The sequence below is a fragment of the Oncorhynchus gorbuscha genome, unplaced genomic scaffold (assembly GCF_021184085.1).
Source record: "Oncorhynchus gorbuscha isolate QuinsamMale2020 ecotype Even-year unplaced genomic scaffold, OgorEven_v1.0 Un_scaffold_772, whole genome shotgun sequence".
Classification (NCBI taxonomy): domain Eukaryota; kingdom Metazoa; phylum Chordata; class Actinopteri; order Salmoniformes; family Salmonidae; genus Oncorhynchus; species Oncorhynchus gorbuscha.
This window is the reverse complement of record NW_025745805.1, coordinates 135,629-157,271: the sequence shown is the minus strand read 5'-3', so window position 1 is coordinate 157,271 and position 21,643 is coordinate 135,629. Positions and strand designations below refer to the sequence as shown.

Sequence of the window (21,643 nt, the reverse complement as noted above, 5' to 3'; positions counted from 1 at the left end):
GTTATTCAGCTTGTATTTTTCCGACAGGGTTCTCATTTATCTAATTATCTCCCCTCCCCCTCTCTCTCCTCTCTCTCTCCTCTCCCCCCTTCCCTCCCTCTCCTCTCCCCCTTCTCCCTCCCTCTCCCCCCTTCTCCCTCCCTCTCCCTCCTTCCTCTCCTCTCTCTCTCTCCCCTCTCCCTCCCTCTCCCCTTCTCCCTCCTCTCCCCCTTCTCCCCCTCTCCTCTCCTCTCCCCCTCTCCCTCCTCTCCCTCCTCCACAGTGTCTAAGAAAGTGGGGTTTCAGGCGTTGTGAGGATATCTGTTGGATCAAAACCAATAAGACCAACCCTGGAAAGACCAAAACCCTCGACCCTAAAGCTGTGTTTCAGAGAACCAAGGTAACACACACCATGACACACACCACCCATGACCCTCGACCCTAAAGCTGTTTCCAGAGAACCAAGGTAACACACACCATGACACACACACACCATGACACACACACACCATGACACACACACACCATGACACCAACCCTGGAAAGACCAAAACCCTCGACCCTAAAGCTGTGTTTCAGAGAACCAAGGTAACACACACCATGACACACACACACCATGACCCTCGACCCTAAAGCTGTGTTTCAGAGAACCAAGGTAACACACACCATGACACACACACACCATGACACACACACACCATGACACACACACACCATGACACCAACCCTGGAAAGACCAAAACCCTCGACCCTAAAGCTGTGTTTCAGAGAACCAAGGTAACACACACCATGACACACACACACCATGACACACACACACACACACCATGACACCAACCCTGGAAAGACCAAAACCCTCGACCCTAAAGCTGTGTTTCAGAGAACCAAGGTAACACACACCATGACACACACACACCAGCGACACCAACACACACACCATGACACACACACACACACCATGACACACACACACCAGCGACACTAACACACACACACACACCAGCGACACCAACACACACACACACACACAGCGACACCAACACACACACACACACACCAGCGACACCAACACACACACTGTCTCATGGCACAATTTACAGAAATGTACCATGATTTCTCTTATTTCTACCCTCCTCCTCCCTCCCCCCTCCTCCCCCTCCTCTCCCCCCTCCCTCTCTCCTCCCTCCCCTCTCCTCCCCCTCCCCCTCCTCTCCTCTCTCCCCCCTCTCCTCATCCCCTCCCTCTCTCCCCCTCCTCCCTCTCCTCTTCCCTCCCCCTCCCACCCCCTCCTCCCTCCTCTTCCCCCTCCTGTCCTCTTCCTCCTCCCTCCCTCTTCCCCTCCCTCCCCCCCCTCTCCTCCCTCTCCTCTTCCCCTCTCCCCCTCTCCTCTCCCCCCTCTCCTCTCACCCTCTCCTCTCCCTCTCCCTCTTCCCCCTCCCTCTCCCCCTCTCCCTCCCTCTTCTTCCCCTCTCCCCCCCTCTCCTCTCCCCCTCTCCTCTCACCCCCCTCTCCTCTCTCTAGGAACACTGTCTAATGGGTATTAAAGGAACAGTCCGGCGGTCTACAGATGGGGATTTCATCCACGCCAACGTGGATATTGACCTGATTATTACCGAGGAGCCTGAGATCGGGAACGTGGAGAAACCGGTGGAGATATTTCATATCATAGAACACTTCTGTCTGGGGAGACGAAGGCTCCACCTGTTTGGACGAGACTCTACCATCAGACCAGGTGGGTCCTCAGACCAGGTGGGTCATCAGACCAGGTGGGTCATCAGACCAGGTGGGGCATCAGACCAGGTGGGGCATTAGACCAGGTGGGGCATTAGACCAGGTGGGTCCTCAGACCAGGTGGGTCAACAGACCAGGTGGGACATCAGACCAGGTGGGGAGACGAAGATTCCACCTGTTTGGACGAGACTCCACCATCAGACCAGGTGTGACGCTGCGGACTAGCTCAGTGCTGCCCCCTCTAGTTGACTAGCTCAGTGCTGCCCCCTCTAGTTGACTAGCTCAGTGCTGCCCCCTCTACTCAGTGCTGCCCCCTCTAGTTGACTAGCTCAGTGCTGCCCCCTCTGGTTGACTAGCTGCCCCCTCTCGTGCTGCCCCCTCTCGTTGACTAGCTCAGTGCTGCCCCCTCTCATTGACTAGCTCAGTGCTGCCCCTCTCTAGCTCATTGACTAGCTCAGTGCTGCCCCCTCTAGTTGACTAGCTCAGTGCTGCCCCCTCTACTAGCTTGACTAACTCAGTGCTGCCCCCTCTCGTTGACTAGCTCAGTGCTGCCCCCTCTAGTTGACTAGCTCAGTGCTGCCCCTCTAGTTGACTAACTCAGTGCTGCCCCCTCTCGTTGACTAGCTCAGTGCTGCCCCCTCTCGTTGACTAGCTCAGTGCTGCCCCCCTCTAGTTGACTAACTCTAGTTGAAGGCTGACTGGGGTACTGCAGGCTAGCTCAGTGCTGCCCCCTCTCGTTGACTAACTCTAGTTGAAGGCTGACTGGGGTACTGCAGGCTAGCTCAGTGCTGCCCCCTCTCGTTGACTAACTCTAGTTGAAGGCTGACTGGGGTACTGCAGGCTAGCTCAGTGCTGCCCCCTCTCGTTGACTAACTCTAGTTGAAGGCTGACTGGGGTACTGCAGGCTAGCTCAGTTCTGCCCCCTCTCGTTGACTAACTCTAAATCAAATCAAATCAAATTTATTTATATAGCCCTTCGTACATCAGCTGATATCTCAAAGTGCTGTACAGAAACCCAGCCTAAAACCCCAAACAGCAAACAATGCAAGTGTAGAAGCACGGTGGCTTGGAAAAACTCCCTAGAAAGGCCAAAACCTAGGAAGAAACCTAGAGAGGAACCAGGCTATGTGGGGTGGCCAGTCCTCTTCTGGCTGTGCCGGGTAGAGATTATAACAGAACATGACCAAGATGTTCAAATGTTCATAAATGACCAGCATGGTCGAATAATAACAAGGCAGAACAGTTGAAACTGGAGCAGCAGCACAGTCAGGTGGACTGGGGACAGCAAGGAGTCATCATGTCAGGTAGTCCTGGGGCACGGTCCTAGGGCTCAGGTCCTCCGAGAGAGAGAAAGAAAGAGAGAAGGAGAGAATTAGAGAACGCACACTTAGATTCACACAGGACACCGAATAGGACAGGAGAAGTACTCCAGATATAACAAACTGACCCTAGCCCCCCGACATAAACTACTGCAGCATAAATACTGGAGGCTGAGACAGGAGGGGTCAGGAGACACTGTGGCCCCATCCGAGGACACCCCCGGGCAGGGCCAAACAGGAAGGATATAACCCCACCCACTTTGCCAAAGCACAGCCCCCACACCACTAGAGGGATATCTTCAACCACCAACTTACCATCCTGAGACAAGGCTGAGTATAGCCCACAAAGATCTCCACCACGGCGCAACCCAAGGGGGGGCGCCAACCCAGACAGGCTGACCACAACAGCGAATCAACCCACTCAGGTGACGCACCCCCCCCCCCCCAGGGACGGCATGAGAGAGCCCCAGTAAGCCAGTGGAAAGAGGGGAACCGGCCAGGCAGAGACAGCAAGGGCGGTTCGTTGCTCCAGAGCCTTTCCGTTCACCTTCCCACTCCTGGGCCAGACTACACTCAATCATATGACCCACTGAAGAGATGAGTCTTCAGTAAAGACTTAAAGGTTGAGACCGAGTTTACGTCTCTGACATGGGTAGGCAGACCGTTCCATAAAAATGGAGCTCTATAGGAGAAAGCCCTGCCTCCAGCTGTTTGCTTAGAAATTCTAGGGACAATTAGGAGGCCTGCGTCTTGTGACCGTAGCGTACGTGTAGGTATGTATGGCAGGACCAAATCAGAGAGATAGGTAGGAGCAAGCCCATGTAATGCTTTGTAGGTTAGCAGTAAAACCTTGAAATCAGCCCTTGCTTTGACAGGAAGCCAGTGTAGGGAGGCTAGCACTGGAGTAATATGATCACATTTTTTTGGTTCTAGTCAGGATTCTAGCAGCCGCATTTAGCACTAAGTGAAGTTTATTTAGTGCTTTATCCGGGTAGCCGGAAAGTAGAGCATTGCAGTAGTCTAACCAAGAAGTGACAAAAGCATGGATTAATTTTTCTGCATCATTTTTGGACAGAAAGTTTCTGATTTTTGCAATGTTACGTAAATGGAAAAAAGCTGTCCTCGAAATGGTCTTGATATGTTCTTCAAAAGAGAGATCAGGGTCCAGAGTAATGCCGAGGTCCTTCACAGTTTTATTTGAGACGACTGTACAACCATTAAGATTGATTGTCAGATTCAACAGAAGGTACTGCAGCATGTCATTACAAGTCCTTCTGTGTGCATTTTAAAAACCGTCTGACTGACGGACAGGTTGTGGTCCATTTATTTTGGTTAAATGTATTTCTATCCCTCTCACTCCCCCCCTCTCTCCCCTATCTCCTCCCTCTCTATCTCTCTTCTCCTCTCTGTCTCTTTCTCTCTCTCTCCTCCCCTCTCTATCTCTCTTCTCCTCTCTGTCTCTCTCTCTCTCTCTCCAGGGTGGTTGACAGTAGGTCCTACTCTGACCAACAGTAACTTCAACTCAGAGTCTTACTCCTCCCACTTCTCAATCACACAGTCTCACCTCTCAGGTAGGTCCTTAATCACACACACACACACACACCTCAATCTGTCTTGTCTGTTCTCTCTCCTCTCCTCCATCTCTTCTCTCTCTCCTCTCCCTCTCCTCCTCCATCTCATCTCTCTCTCTCCTCTCCCTCTCCTCCTCCATCTCATCTCTCTCTCTCCTCTCCCTCTCCTCCTCCATCTCATCTCTCTCTCTCCTCTCCCTCTCCTCCATCTCATCTCTCTCCTCCATCTCTCCTCTCTCTCTCTCCTCTCTCTCTCTCCTCTCTCTCTCCTCTCATCTCTCCTCTCTCTCTCCTCCATCTCTCTCTCTCTCCTCCATCTCTCTCTCTCTCCTCTCCCTCTCCTCCATCTCATCTCTCTCCTCTCCCTCTCCTCCATCTCATCTCTCTCCTCCATCTCTTCTCTCTCTCTCCTCCATCTCATCTCTCTCCTCCATCTCATCTCTCTCCTCCATCTCATCTCTCTCCTCCATCTCATCTCTCTCCTCCATCTCATCTCTCTCCTCCATCTCATCTCTCTCCTCCATCTCATCTCTCTCCTCCATCTCTTCTCTCTCTCTCCTCTCTCTCTCCTCCATCTCATCTCTCTCTCTCCTCTCCCTCTCCTCCATCTCTTCTCTCTCCTCCATCTCTTCTCTCTCTTCCATCTCATCTCTCTCCTCTCATCTCTCCTCTCTCCTCCATCTCTTCTCTCTCTCTCCTCTCCCTCTCCTCCATCTCTCCTCTCTCTCCTCCATCTCTCCTCTCTCTCCTCCATCTCTCCTCTCTCTCCTCCATCTCTCCTCCATCTCTCCTCCATCTCTCCTCCATGTCATCTCTCTCCTCCATCTCTCCTCCATCTCTCCTCTCTCTCTCCTCTCTCCTCTCCTCCTCCATCTCTCCTCTCTCTCTCTCTCCTCCATCTCTCTCTCTCTCTCCTCCATCTCTCTTCTCTCTCCTCCATCTCTCTCTCTCTCCTCCATCTCTCCTCTCTCCTCCATCTCTCTCTCTCTCCTCCATCTCTTCTCTCTCTCCTCTCATCTCTCCTCTCTCCTCCATCTCTCCTCTCTCTCTCTCTCTCTCTCCATCTCTCCTCTCTCTCCTCCATCTCTCCATCTCTCCTCCATCTCTCCTCCATCTCTCCTCCATCTCTCCTCTCTCTCCTCCATCTCTCCTCCATCTCTCCTCTCTCTCCTCCATCTCTCCTCTCTCTCCTCCATCTCTCCTCTCTCTCTCTCTCCTCCATCTCTCCTCTCTCTCTCCATCTCTCTTCTCTCTCCTCCATCTCTCTTCTCTCTCCTCCATCTCTCTCTCTCTCCTCCATCTCCCTCTCTCCTCCATCTCTCCTCTCCTCCATCTCTCTCTCTCTCCTCCATCTCTCCTCTCTCTCCTCCATCTCTCCTCTCTCTCTCTCTCCTCCATCTCTCCTCTCTCTCTCCTCCATCTCTCTTCTCTCTCCTCCATCTCTCCTCTCTCTCCTCCATCTCTCTCTCTCTCCTCATCTCCCTCTCTCCTCCATCTCTCCCTCTCTCTCCATCTCTCTCTCTCTCCTCCATCTCTTCTCTCTCTCCCCTCATCTCTCCTCTCTCCTCCATCTCTCTCTCTCCTCTCTCTCCTCCATCTCTCTCTCTCTCCTCCATCTCCCTCTCTCCTCCATCTCTCCCTCTCTCCTCCATCTCTCTCTCTCCTCCATCTCTTCTCTCTCTCCTCTCATCTCTCCTCTCTCCTCCATCTCTCCTCTCTCCTCTCTCTCTCCTCCATCTCTCCTCTCTCTCCTCCATCTCTCCTCTCTCTCCTCCATCTCTCTCTCTCTCCTCCATCTCTCTCTCTCTCCTCCATCTCTCTCTCTCCCTCTCCTCCATCTCTCTCTCTCCTCTCCCTCTCCTCCATCTCTCCTCTCCCTCTCCTCCATCTCTTCTCTCTCTTTCCTCTCTCTCTCCTCCATCTCTCTCTCTCCTCCATCTCTTCTCTCCTCTCATCTCTCCTCTCTCTCCTCTCCCTCTCCTCCATCTCTCTCTCTCCTCTCCCTCTCCTCCATCTCTTCTCTCTCTTTCCTCTCTCTCTCCTCCATCTCTCTCTCTCCTCCATCTCTTCTCTCCTCTCTCCTCTCATCTCTCCTCTCTCTCCTCCATCTCTTCTCTCTCTCTCCTCTCCCTCTCCTTCATCTCTCTCTCCTCATCTCTCCTCTCTTTCCTCCATCTCTCTCCCTCTCCTCTCATCTCTCCTCTCTCTCCTCCATCTCTCTCTCTCTCCTCCATCTCTCTCCCTCTCCTCCATCTCTCCTCTCTCTCCTCTCCCTCTCCTCCATCTCTCCTCTCTCTCCTCTCCCTCTCCTCCATCTCTTCCCTCTCCTCCATCTCTCTCTCTCTCCTCTCATCTCTCATCTCTCTCTCCATCTCATCTCTCTCCTCCATCTCTCTCCCTCTCCTCCATCTCTTCTCTCTCTCTCCTCCATCTCATCTCTCTCTCTCCTCTCTCTCTCTCTCATCTCTCTCTCTCTCTCTCCTCTCATCTCTCCTCCCTCTCCTCCATCTCTCCTCTCTCTCTCTCTCATCTCTCTCTCTCTCCTCCATCTCTCTCTCTCTCTCCATCTCTCTCTCTCTCCTCCATCTCTCTCTCTCTCCTCCATCTCTCTCCCTCTCCTCCATCTCATCTCTCTCCTCCATCTCATCTCTCTCCCTCTCCTCCATCTCTCTCTCTCCTCTCCTCCATCTCTTCCCTCTCCTCCATCTCATCTCTCTCCTCCATCTCATCTCTCTCCTCCATCTCATCTCTCTCTCTCCTCTCTCTCTCTCTCATCTCTCTCTCTCCTCTCTCTCCTCTCATCTCTCCTCTCTCTCCTCTCATCTCTCCTCTCTCTCTCTCTCATCTCTCTCCTCTCTCTCCTCTCCCTCTCCTCCATCTCTTCCCTCTCCTCCATCTCATCTCTCTCCTCTCTCTCCTCTCTCTCTCCTCTCCTCTCTCCTCTCTCTCCTCTCCCTCTCCTCCATCTCTTCCCTCTCCTCCATCTCATCTCTCTCCTCTCTCTCCTCTCCCTCTCCTCCATCTCTTCCCTCTCCTCCATCTCATCTCTCTCCTCTCTCTCCTCTCTCTCCTCTCCTCTCATCTCTTCTCTCTCTCCTCTCCCTCTCCTCCATCTCATCTCTCTCTCCTCTCCCTCTCCTCCATCTCTTCCCTCTCCTCCATCTCATCTCTCTCTCCTCTCCCTCTCCTCCATCTCATCTCTCTCTCCTCTCCCTCTCCTCCATCTTCTCTCTCTCTCCTCTCTCTCTCTCATCTCTCTCTCTCCTCTCTCTCCTCTCATCTCTCATCTCTCCTCTCTCTCATCTCTCATCTCTCCTCTCTCTCTCCTCTCATCTCTCCTCTCTCTCCTCATCTCTCCTCTCATCTCTCCTCTCTCTCTCCTCTCATCTCTCCTCTCATCTCTCTCTCTCTCTCCTCTCATCTCTCCTCTCTCTCTCCTCTCATCTCTCTCTCTCTCTCTCCTCTCATCTCTCCTCTCTCTCTCCTCATCTCTCCTCTCTCTCCTCCATCTCTTCTTCTCTTGTCTAATCCCTCTGTTCTCTCCTCTCATCTCTCCTCTCTCTCTCTCATCTCTCCTCTCATCTCTCCTCTCTCTCTCCTCTCATCTCTCCTCTCATCTCTCCTCTCTCTCTCCTCTCATCTCTCCTCTCTCTCTCCTCTCATCTCTCCTCTCTCTCTCCTCATCTCTCCTCTCTCTCCTCCATCTCTTCTTCTCTTGTCTAATCCCTCTGTTCTCTCCTCTCTCTCCTCTCATCTCTCCTCTCTCTCTCCTCTCATCTCTCCTCTCTCTCTCCTCTCATCTCTCCTCTCTCTCTCCTCATCTCTCCTCTCTCTCCTCCATCTCTTCTTCTCTTGTCTAATCCCTCTGTTCTCTCCTCTCTCTCTCCTCTCATCTCTCCTCTCCCTCTCCTCCATCTCATCTCTCTCTCCTCTCCCTCTCCTCCATCTTCTCTCTCTCTCTCTCTCTCATCTCTCTCTCTCCTCTCTCTCCTCTCATCTCTCCTCTCTCTCTCCTCTCATCTCTCCTCTCCTCTCTCCTCTCATCTCTCATCTCTCCTCTCTCTCATCTCTCATCTCTCCTCTCTCTCTCCTCTCATCTCTCCTCTCTCTCTCCTCTCATCTCTCCTCTCTCTCTCCTCATCTCTCCTCTCATCTCTCCTCTCTCTCCTCTCATCTCTCCTCTCATCTCTCCTCTCTCTCTCCTCTCATCTCTCCTCTCTCTCTCCTCATCTCTCCTCTCTCTCCTCCATCTCTTCTTCTCTTGTCTAATCCCTCTGTTCTCTCCTCTCTCTCTCCTCTCATCTCTCCTCTCCCTCTCCTCCATCTCTTCTCTCTCTCCATCTCATCCCTCTCTCCTCTCCTCTATATCATCTCTTCTTCTCTTGTCAAATCCCTCTGTTCTCTCCTCTCTCTCTCCTCCATCTCTTCTTCTCTGGTCTAATCCCTCTGTTCTCTCCTCCATCTCTTCTTCTCTGGTCTAATACCTCTGTTCTCTACTCTTTCTCTCCACCATCTCTTCTTCTCTGGTCTAATACCTCTGTTCTCTCCTCTTTCTCTCCTCCATCTCTTCTTCTCTGGTCTAATCCCTCTGTTCTCTCCTCTTTCTCTCCTCCATCTCTTCTTCTCTGGTCTAATCCCTCTGTTCTCTCCTCTCTCTCTCCTCCATCTCTTCTTCTCTGGTCTAATCCCTCTGTTCTCTCCTCTCTCTCTCCTCCATCTCTTCTTCTCTGGTCTAATCCCTCTGTTCTCTCCTCTTGATGTGTCCTCCAGGCTGTACGGAGGAGATAGAACGTCTGCGACCCAAGTCACCTCCCTCCAAGCTGAAGTCAGACCGTGGAGGGGGTCATCCCGTGGGGGTCGGGGGGGTCCTAACGCCGGCCGTGGGGGGACAGGGGCCGGGAGAGGAACAGGTCCTTTAGGGGGACAGGGGAGGGTTCAGAGGGCGGGGGTCCACACCGCGGGTTCCCACCTCGCTAGGACGGGCAGACAGATTATACTGAGAGATGGTCGGACACTCGTATTCTGTACCCTCGTCCAGAAGTGTCCACTCCTTCTCTCCTCGTGATTGGTTGGTGCACCTGTCCGGTCCTTTTAAATCCACGTGGGGAGTGAACACATGCACACTTCAGGAGGAGGAGCCCCTCCCACCTCTCTCTCTCACACACACACACACACACACACACACACACACACACACACACACACACACACACACACACACACACACACACACACACACACACACACACACACACACACACACACACCTCTCCAGTCTCTCTCTCTCACACACACACACACCTCTCCAGTCTCTCTCTCTCTCTCACACACACACACCTCTCCAGTCTCTCTCTCTCACACACACACACACACCTCTCCAGTCTCTCTCTCTCACACACACACACACACACACACACACACACACACACACACACACACACACACACACACACACACACACACACACACACACACACACACACACACACACACACACACACACCTCTCCAGTCTCTCTCTCTCTCTCTCTCTCACACACACACACCTCTCCAGTCTCTCTCTCTCACACACACACACCTCTCCAGTCTCTCTCTCTCACACACACACACACACACACCTCTCCAGTCTCTCTCTCTCACACACACACACACACACACCTCTCAGTCTCTCTCTCTCACACACACACACCTCTCCAGTCTCTCTCTCTCACACACACACACACACCTCTCCAGTCTCTCTCTCTCACACACACACACACACACCTCTCCAGTCTCTCTCTCTCACACACACACACACACACACACACACACACACACACACACACACACACACACACACACACACACACACACACACACACACACACACACACACACACTCTCCAGTCTCTCTCTCTCACACACACACACACACCTCTCCAGTCTCTCTCTCTCACACACACACACCTCTCCAGTCTCTCTCTCACACACACACACACACCTCTCCAGTCTCTCTCTCACACACACACACCTCTCCAGTCTCTCTCTCTCACACACACACACACACACACACACACACACACACACACACACACACACACACACACACACACACACACACACACACACACACACACACACACACACCTCTCCAGTCTCTCTCTCACACACACACACCTATCTAGATGGTTGTAAAATAGTCTTCTGATCTATAGATTGATAATAAACATGTTTTTATGAATGTTTTTTTTTTACCTTCTAATAAAACATCATCAGAACCATTGATATGTCTGGAGTGGGTTTAATCTACCAGAACCACTGATATGTCTGGAGTGGGTTTAATCTACCAGAACCACTGATATGTCTGGAGTGGGTTTAATCTACCAGAACCACTGATATGTCTGGAGTGGGTTTAATCTGCCAGAACATCATCAGAACCATTGATATGTCTGGAGTGGGTTTAATCAACCAGAACCACTGATATGTCTGGAGTGGGTTTAATCTACCAGAACCACTGATATGTCTGGAGTGGGTTTAATCTACCAGAACATCATCAGAACCACTGATATGTCTGGAGTGGGTTTAATCTACCAGAACCACTGATATGTCTGGAGTGGGTTTAATCAACCAGAACCACTGATATGTCTGGAGTGGGTTTAATCTACCAGAACCACTGATATGTCTGGAGTGGGTTTAATCTACCAGAACCATTGATATGTCTGGAGTGGGTTTAATCTACCAGAACCACTGATATGTCTGGAGTGGGTTTAATCTACCAGAACATCATCAGAACCACTGATATGTCTGGAGTGGGTTTAATCTACCAGAACCATTGATTTGTCTGGAGTGGGTTTAATCTACCAGAACATCATCAGAATACGTCATCATCTCTGTTCCTGGAGAGAGACCCTCCTATTGGTCCAACCCTGTTCCTGGAGGGAGACCCTCCTATTGGTCCAACCCTGTTCCTGGTGAGAGACCCTCCTATTGGTCCAAACCTGTTCCTGGAGAGATACCCTCCTATTGGTCCAACCCTGTTCCTGGAGAGAGACCCTGTTGGTCCAACCCTGTTCCTGGAGGGAGACCCTCCTATTGGTCCAACCCTGTTCCTGGAGAGAGACCCTCCTATTGGTCCAACCCTGTTCCTGGAGGGAGACCCTCCTATTGGTCCAACCCTGTTCCTGGAGAGAGACCCTCCTATTGGTCCAACACTGTTCCTGGAGAGAGACCCTCCTGTTGACCACTAGAGGGTAGTAGTACCCCAGGAGCAGTGTTGACCACTAGAGGGTAGTAGTACCCCAGGAGCATTGTTGACCACTAGAGGGTAGTAGTACCCCAGGAGCAGTGTTGACCACTAGAGGGTAGTAGTGCCCCAGGAGCAGTGTTGACCACTAGAGGGTAGTAGTACCCCAGGAGCAGTGTTGACCACTAGAGGGTAGTAGTACCCCAGGAGCAGTGTTGACCACTAGAGGGTAGTAGTACCCCAGGAGCAGTGTTGACCACTAGAGGGTAGTAGTGCCCCAGGAGCAGTGTTGACCACTAGAGGGTAGTAGTACCCCAGGAGCAGTGTTGACCACTAGAGGGTAGTAGTACCCCAGGAGCAGTGTTGACCACTAGAGGGTAGTAGTGCCCCAGGAGCAGTGTTGACCACTAGAGGGTAGTAGTGCCCCAGGAGCAGTGTTGACCACTAGAGGGTAGTAGTGCCCCAGGAGCAGTGTTGACCACTAGAGGGTAGTAGTGCCCCAGGAACAGTGTTGGCCACTAGAGGGTAGTAGTTCTGCAGTAACAGTGTTGACACCTAGAGGGTAGTAAGTGCTGCAGTAACAGTGTTGACCACTAGAGGGTAGTAGTGCCCCAGGAGCATTGTTGACCACTAGAGGGTAGTAGTACCCCAGGAGCAGTGTTGACCACTAGAGGGTAGTAGTGCCCCAGGAGCAGTGTTGACCACTAGAGGGTAGTAGTACCCCAGGAGCAGTGTTGACCACTAGAGGGTAGTAGTACCCCAGGAGCAGTGTTGACCACTAGAGGGTAGTAGTACCCCAGGAGCAGTGTTGACCACTAGAGGGTAGTAGTACCCCAGGAGCAGTGTTGACCACTAGAGGGTAGTAGTACCCCAGGAGCAGTGTTGACCACTAGAGGGTAGTAGTACCCCAGGAGCAGTGTTGACCACTAGAGGGTAGTAGTACCCCAGGAGCAGTGTTGACCACTAGAGGGTAGTAGTGCCCCAGGAGCAGTGTTGACCACTAGAGGGTAGTAGTGCCCCAGGAGCAGTGTTGACCACTAGAGGGTAGTAGTGCCCCAGGAGCAGTGTTGACCACTAGAGGGTAGTAGTGCCCCAGGAACAGTGTTGGCCACTAGAGGGTAGTAGTTCTGCAGTAACAGTGTTGACCACTAGAGGGTAGTAAGTGCTGCAGTAACAGTGTTGACCACTAGAGGGTAGTAAGTGCTCCATGAGCAGTGTTGGGCAGCCCTGGTGCGCTGTAGTAGATGTTTGCAGAGAGGAAGAGGGTTTCAGAAAATACTAAAACCAGAAATAATATATCCGTGCTCCTACATCTGCATCGCTTCCTGTTTGGGGTTTTAGGCGGGGTTTCTATTGAGTACTCTGTGACATCAACTGACGTAAAAAGGGCTTTATAAATACATTTCATTGATTGATAATTACACAAACCGAGTCACTTTCTCATTGACCTCCATTAAAAAAAATCAAAAAGACAAATTTGGTCAACAAAAAATGTAATTGCTAGTTTGCTCAAATAGAAGTTCCGTAAAAAAACAAATTTACATCAGGAGCTGTGCCTCTTGTTTACACGTGTATCTGACCTCTCATTGGCTAGAATGGTCCCACCTGATCTCGCCTTCCATCTTTGAGAACATGTATTTTCATTATTAGAGCTGTCACTCGACTATCTTGTCAATATAACAGATAATATTTGATGTAGGTTAAATGTCATCAAATAAATAACATTAATTGTCTGGAGATCATCTGGTTTCATCTTTTTCTGTCTAAATCACTTTTACTAGATCATCTGATATTCTAGATCAGTTAGTTTTGTCTAGTCTAGATGTTTCTAGCTCGATGTCTGCCTGTCTCTCCCTGGCTCCTCTAGCTAGCTCGATGTCTGCCTGTCTCTCCCTGGCTCCTCTAGCTAGCTCACTGTACCCCTGTCTCTCTCTGGCTCCTCTAGCTAGCTCGCTGTCTACCTGTCTCTCCCTGGCTCCTCTAGCTAGCTTACTGTACCCCTGTCTCTCCCTGGCTCCTCTAGCTAGCTCACTGTACCCCTGTCTCTCCCTGGCTCCTCTAGCTAGCTCACTGTCTCCCTGGCTCCTCTAGCTAGCTCACTGTACCCCTGTCTCTCCCTGGCTCCACTAGCTAGCTCGCTGTCTCCCTGTCTCTCCCTGGCTCCTCTAGCTAGCTCACTGTACCCCTGTCTCTCCCTGGCTCATCTAGCTAGCTCGCTGTCTGCCTGTCTCTCCCTGGCTCCTCTAGCTAGCTCACTGTACCCCTGTCTCTCCCTGGCTCCACTAGCTAGCTCGCTGTCTGCCTGTCTCTCCCTGGCTCCTCTAGCTAGCTCGCTGTCTGCCTGTCTCTCCCTGGCTCCTCTAGCTAGCTCACTGTACCCCTGTCTCTCCCTGGCTCCTCTAGCTAGCTCGCTGTCTCCCTGTCTCTCCCTGGCTCCTCTAGCTAGCTCGCTGTCTGCCTGTCTCTCCCTGGCTCCTCTAGCTAGCTCACTGTACCCCTGTCTCTCCCTGGCTCCTCTAGCTAGCTCACTGTACTCCTGTTTCTCCCTGGCTCCTCTAGCTAGCTTGCTGTCTCCCTGTCTCTCCCTGGCTTCTCTAGCTAGCTCACTGTACCCCTGTCTCCTCTAGCTAGCTCACTGTCTCCCTGGCTCCTCTAGCTAGCTCACTGTCTCCCTGTCTCTCCCTGGCTTCTCTAGCTAGCTCACTGTACCCCTGTCTCCTCTAGCTAGCTCACTGTACCTCTGGCTCCTCTAGCTAGCTCACTGTACCCCTGTCTCTCCCTGGCTCCTCTAACTAGCTCACTGTACCCCTGTCTCCTCTAGCTAGCTCACTGTACCCCTGTCTCTCCCTGGCTCCTCTAGCTAGCTCACTGTAACCCTGTCTCTCCCTGGCTCCACTAGCTAGCTCGCTGTCTGCCTGTCTCTCCTGGCTCCTCTAGCTAGCTCACTGTCTCCCTGGCTCCTCTAGCTAGCTCACTGTCTCCCTGTCTCTCCCTGGCTTCTCTAGCTAGCTCACTGTACCCCTGGCTCCTCTAGCTAGCTCACTGTACCCCTGTCTCTCCCTGGCTCCTCTAGCTAGCTCACTGTACCCCTGTCTCCTCTAGCTAGCTCACTGTACCCCTGGCTCCTCTAGCTAGCTCACTGTACCCCTGTCTCTCCCTGTCTCCTCTAGCTAGCTCACTGTACCCCTGTCTCCTCTAGCTAGCTCACTGTACCCCTGTCTCTCCCTGGCTCCTCTAGCTAGCTCACTGTAACCCTGTCTCTCCCTGGCTCCACTAGCTAGCTCGCTGTCTGCCTGTCTCTCCCTGGCTCCTCTAGCTAGCTCGCTGTCTGCCTGTCTCTCCCTGACTCCTCTAGCTAGCTCACTGTACCCCTGTCTCCTCTAGCTAGCTCACTGTACCCCTGTCTCTCCCTGGCTCCTCTAGCTAGCTCACTGTACCCCTGTCTCCTCTAGCTAGCTCACTGTACCCCTGTCTCTCCCTGGCTCCACTAGCTAGCCAACCTTTTAATACAGTATGTAGTAGTGAGTATTAACACTGAGGACCAGCCAACCTTTTAATACAGTATGTAGTAGTGAGTATTAACACTGAGGACCAGCCAACCTTTTAAAACAGTATGTAGTGGTATTAACACTGAGGACCAGCCAACCTTTTAATACAGTATGTAGTGGTATTAACACTGAGGACCAGCCAGCCTTTTAATACAGTGTGTAGTGGTGAGTATTAACACTGAGGACCAGCCAACCTTTTAATACAGTATGTAGTGGTATTAACACTGAGGACCAGCCAACCTTTTAATACACTATGTAGTGGTATTAACACTGAGGACCAGCCAGCCTTTTAATACAGTATGTAGTGGTATTAACACTGAGGACCAGCCAACCTTTTAATACAGTATAAAGTGGTGAGTATTAACACTGAGGACCAGCCAGCCTTTTAATACAGTATGTAGTGGTATTAACACTGAGGACCGGCCAGCCTTTTAATACAGCATGTAGTGGTATTAACACTGAGGACCAGCCAGCCTTTTAATACACTATGTAGTGGTGAGTATTAACACTGAGGACCAGTCAACCTTTTAATACAGTATGTAGTGGTATTAACACTGAGGACCAGTCAACCTTTTAATACAGTATGTAGTGGTATTAACACTGAGGACCAGCCAGCCTTTTAATACAGTATGTAGTGGTATTAACACTGAGGAACAGCCAGCCTTTTAATACAGTATGTAGTGGTATTAACACTGAGGACCAGCCAACCTTTTAATACAGTATGTAGTGGTATTAACACTGAGGACCAGTCAACTTTTTAATACAGTATGTAGTGGTATTAACACTGAGGACCAGCCAACCTTTTAATACAGTATGTAGTGGTGAGTATTAACACTGAGGACCAGCCAACCTTTTAATACAGTATGTAGTGGTATTAACACTGAGGACCAGCCAGCCTTTTAATACACTATGTAGTGGTGAGTATTAACACTGAGGACCAGTCAACCTTTTAATACAGTATGTAGTGGTATTAACACTGAGGACCAGCCAGCCTTTTAATACACTATGTAGTGGTGAGTATTAACACTGAGGACCAGTCAACCTTTTAATACAGTATGTAGTGGTATTAACACTGAGGAACAGCCAGCCTTTTAATACACTATGTAGTGGTGAGTATTAACACTGAGGACCAGTCAACCTTTTAATACAGTATGTAGTGGTATTAACACTGAGGAACAGCCAGCCTTTTAATACAGTATGTAGTGGTATTAACACTGAGGACCAGCCAACCTTTTAATACAGTATGTAGTGGTATTAACACTGAGGACCAGTCAACTTTTTAATACAGTATGTAGTGGTATTAACACTGAGGACCAGCCAGCCTTTTAATACAGTATGTAGTGGTATTAACACTGAGGACCAGCCAGCCTTTTAATACAGTATGTAGTGGTATTAATACTGGGGACCAGCCAGCCTTTTAATACAGTATGTAGTGGTATTAACACTGAGGACCAGCCAGCCTTTTAATACAGTATGTAGTGGTATTAACACTGAGGACCAGCCAGCCTTTTAATACAGTATGTAGTGGTATTAACACTGAGGACCAGCCAGCCTTTTAATACAGTATGTAGTGGTATTAACACTGAGGACCAGCCAGCCTTTTAATACAGTATGTAGTGGTATTAACACTGAGGACCAGCCAGCCTTTTAATACAGTATGTAGTGGTATTAACACTGAGGACCAGCCAACCTTTTAATACAGTATGTAGTGGTATTAACACTGAGGACCAGCCAGCCTTTTAATACAGTATGTAGTGGTATTAACACTGAGGACCAGCCAACCTTTTAATACAGTATGTAGTGGTATTAACACTGAGGACCAGCCAACCTTTTAATACAGTATGTAGTGGTATTAACACTGAGGACCACATTTATGACGAAATGTGAGGTATATAAACCAAGGTATTATGACCAGAGCTCTCGAGAATAAACACTACTGATTAATTTTGAGCCTGATCTTTGTCTATTTTATGCAAATAAGAACCTTACAAATTATTAGAAACGGACATAGTGTTTTGCTTTGTTACAATTTAATTGGTTAATGAACATAAAGGAATTAAATTCCTCTAACATGTAGTGAGTTTTAAAACTGTCACCTGTGTTTAAAGAGAAGGGCGGGATCCAATGGTTTAATAGTAGTGGCTGCTGAATTTATTTGCAAATTATGGTGGAAAATAAGTATTTGGTCAATAACAAAAGTTTACCTTAATACCTTGTTATATACCCTTTGTTGGCAATGAAAGAGGTCAAACGTTTTCTGTAAGTCTTCACAAGGTTTTCACACACTGTTAATGGTATTTTGGCCCATTCCTCCATGCAGATCTCCTCTAGAGCAGTGATGTTTTGGGGCTGTTGCTGGGCAACACGGACTTTCAACTCCCTCCAAAGATTTTCTATGTGGTTGAGATCTGGAGACTGGCTAGGCCACTCCGGGACCTTGAAATGCTTCTTACGAAGCCACTCCTTCTTACGAAGCCACTGTAAGTTAATGACTCTGTATTAAGTGGGGCAGAAGGCTGCAGTTTGAAGTGAATCAAGTGATTCAGCTCCTATGGTTTTATACTGCATTTAGAAGGAATCAGCTCCTATGGTTTTATACTGCAGTTAGAAGGAATCAGCTCCTATGGTTTTATACTGCAGTTAGAAGGAATCAAGTGAATCAGCTCCTATGGTTTTATACTGCAGTTAGAAGGAATCAAGTGAATCAGCTCCTATGGTTTTATACTGCAGTTAGAAGGAATCAAGTGAATCAGCTCCTATGGTTTTATACTGCAGTTAGAAGGAATCAAGTGAATCAGCTCCTATGGTTTTATACTGCAGTTAGAAGGAATCAAGTGAATCAGCTCCTATGGTTAAATTAAGATCAGAGGTCTATTTTTCTTACAAAACACCAGTTGACTAGATTAACTGTAAATGTGGACCAGTGGACTAGATTAACTGCAAATGTGGACCAGTGGACTAGATTAACTGCAAATGTGGACCAGTGGACTAGATTAACTGCAAATGTGGACCAGTGGACTAGATTAACAGCAAATGTGGACCAGTGGACTAGATTAACTGCAAATGTGGACCAGTGGACTAGATTAACTGTAAATGTGGACCAGTGGACTAGATTAACTGCAAATGTGGACCAGTGGACTAGATTAACTGCAAATGTGGACCAGTGGACTAGATTAACTGCAAATGTGGACCAGTGGACTAGATTAACTGCAAATGTGGACCAGTGGACTAGATTAACTGCAAATGTGGACCAGTGGACTAGATTAACTGCAAATGTGGACCAGTGGACTAGATTAACTGTAAAGAAGACAACTGGACTAGATTAACACCAGCCCGTCTGGTGTTCAACCTTCCCAAGTTCTCTCACGTCACCCCGCTCCTCCGCTCTCTCCACTGGCTTCCAGTTGAAGCTCGCATCTGCTACAAGACCATGGTGCTTGCCAACGGAGCTGTGAGGGGAACGGCACCTCAGTACCTCCAGGCTCTGATCAGGCCCTACACCCAAACAAGGGCACTGCGTTCATCCACCTCTGGCCTGTTCGCCTCCCTACCACTGAGGAAGTACAGTTCCCGCTCAGCCCAGTCAAAACTGTTCGCTGCTCTGGCCCCCCAATGGTGGAACAAACTCCCTCACGACGCCAGGACAGCGGAGTCAATCACCACCTTCCAGAGACACCTGAAACCCCACCTCTTTAAGGAATACCTAGGATAGGATAAGTAATCCTTCTCACCCCCCCCTTTAAGATTTAGATGCACTATTGTAAAGTGACTGTTCTACTGGATGTCATAAGGTGAATGCACCAATTTGTAAGTCGCTCTGGATAAGAGCGTCTGCTAAACGACTTAAATGTAATGTTAAATGTAATTAACTGTAAAAAAAGACAACTGGACTAGATTAACTGTAAAGAAGACAACTGGACTAGATTAACTGTAAAAAAAAGACAACTGGACTAGATTAATTGTAAAGAAGACAACGGGACCAGATTAATTGTAAAGAAGACAACTGGACCAGATTAATTGTAAAGAAGACAACTGGACCAGATTAACTGTAAAGAAGACAACTGGAGTAGATTAATTGTAAAAAGAAGACAATTGGACCAGATTAATTGTAAAGAAGACAACTGGACCAGATTAACTGAAAAGAAGACAACTGGACCAGATTAACTGAAAAGAAGACAACTGGACCAGATTAACTGTAAAGAAGACAACTGGACCAGATTAACTGAAAAGAAGACAACTGGACCAGATTAACTGAAAAGAAGACAACTGGACCAGATTAACTGTAAAGAAGACAACACCATGTTATATTTTTTTGAAAATGCTTTATTTATCTAGTTAACCACTATAAATACAACAAGCTGAAAAATAACCAGGAGCAAAACCGGTCCCATGTCTAAACAGGGACACCAGGAGCATAGAAAACCAGTCCCAGGTCTAAACAGGGACAGCGGAGCATAGAAAACCAGTCCCAGGTCTAAACAGGGACACCAGGAGCATAGAAAACCAGTCCCAGGTCTAAACAGGGACACCAGGAGCATAGAAAACCAGTCCCAGGTCTAAACAGGGACAGCGGAGCATAGAAAACCAGTCCCAGGTCTAAACAGGGACAGCGGAGCATAGAAAACCAGTCCCAGGTCTAAACAGGGACAGCGGAGCATAGAAAACCGGTCCCAGGTCTAAACAGGGACAGCAGGAGCATAGAAAACCGGTCCCAGGTCTAAACAGGGACACCAGGAGCATAGAAAACCAGTCCCAGGTCTAAACAGGGACAGCGGAGCACAGTTTGGCAATAAGGCACACTAAGAACAGTTTACAGTGTTATTATTAATAATGTTATTTCTTTAACGAGGCACGTGTTGTTCTGTTGGAGATGGAGACGACACGTTGACACCTACAGGTGGGGGCGGGGGAGTGTCTGAGGGGGGAGTGTCTGAGGGGGGGGAGTGTCTGAGGGGGTGTCTGAGGGGGGTGTCTGAGGGGGAGGGGAGTGTCTGAGGGGGGGGGCGTCTGAGGGGGGAGTGTCTGAGGGGGGGGTGTCTGAGGGGGTGGGGAGTGTCTGAGGGGGAGGGGCGGGGAGTGTGAGGGGGGAGGGGTGGGGAGTGTCTGAGGGGGAGGGGCGGGGAGTGTGAGGGGGGTGTCTGTTCCACTCAGCTCTGTTAACTCTGAATGGCTCCATAGACCTCCACCAAAACAGCCTGATATCTCTGTCCTCCCACTAAACACAACAACAACACATTCTACATTACATTCTTAACATAATACACCAGATTACATCACAAATTTAAAATGTTCAAACTAATGTTTTTAAAATGTATTTTAGTTTGATCTCTAAACTCTATTTACTCTTGGAATATATTATAACATTTCTTCTGACGTCATAAACAACAACACACAACGAATATATTAAATATATCCTGACTTCTTGTCATCATAAAACAACGCAATAAAAGTTACTCGTCGGTATTTAATGAAATTCCAGTTTTTCTTGAGAGAGAGAAACCCTTTACAGGCCAGTCAGAGAGAGAGAGAGAGAGAGAGAGAGAGAGAGAGAGAGAGAGGGGCTCTTTACAGGCCAGACAGAGAGAGAGAGAGAGAGAGAGAGAGAGAGAGAGAGAGAGAGAGAGAGAGAGGGGCTCTTTACAGGCCAGACAGAGAGAGAGGCTCTTTACAGGACAGACAGAGAGAGAAACAGAGAGAAAGAGAGGGGGGCTCTTTACAGGTCAGACAGAGAGAGAGGCTCTTTACAGGCCAGACAGAGAGAGAGACAGAGAGAGAGAGAGGTTCTTTACAGGCCAGACAGAGAGAGAGGCTCTTTACAGAGAGAGAGAGACAGAGAGAGAGGCTCTTTACAGGACAGACAGAGAGAGAAACAGAGAGAAAGAGAGGGGGGCTCTTTACAGTCCAGACAGAGAGAGAGAGAGAGAGAGAGAGAGAGAGGCTCTTTACAGGACAGACAGAGAGACAGTTGGGCCTGATATTCCAAAAATACTGTTGAATCCATTTACATCCCAACTGCTTATCTCCTTCAAGTTCACCAGCATCAACACAACGAACACCCCCACTACAAATAAAGACAAATACTACATGACACCACAAGACTTCGACAGAGACATGGACGGGCTGTCTGGCATACAGGTGGGTGTGAATGGAGAGTGATACTAGGACGGCAACATGTAGTTTAAGGTTCTCTCTTCTTCTTCTCTCCCAACAAACACACGTGTGTCAGCCTCGTGTAGCAGCTTTTTTTAATGTTGTTTTCACGTTGGATGTGGAG

General features: G+C 49.4%; 1 protein-coding gene across 1 annotated transcript; it reads left to right on the top strand.

The window, feature by feature from the left end:
- Positions 1–461: 461 nt before the first annotated feature.
- On the top strand, positions 462–9,519 carry LOC124020218 (N6-adenosine-methyltransferase non-catalytic subunit-like). Its single transcript, XM_046335580.1, has 4 exons — positions 462–868; positions 1,501–1,711; positions 4,508–4,600; positions 9,371–9,519. The coding sequence occupies exons 1-4, from the start codon at positions 785–787 to the stop codon at positions 9,517–9,519; spliced, it is 537 nt and encodes a 178-aa protein (XP_046191536.1). The 5' UTR covers positions 462–784.
- The last annotated feature ends 12,124 nt before the right edge of the window (positions 9,520–21,643 follow it).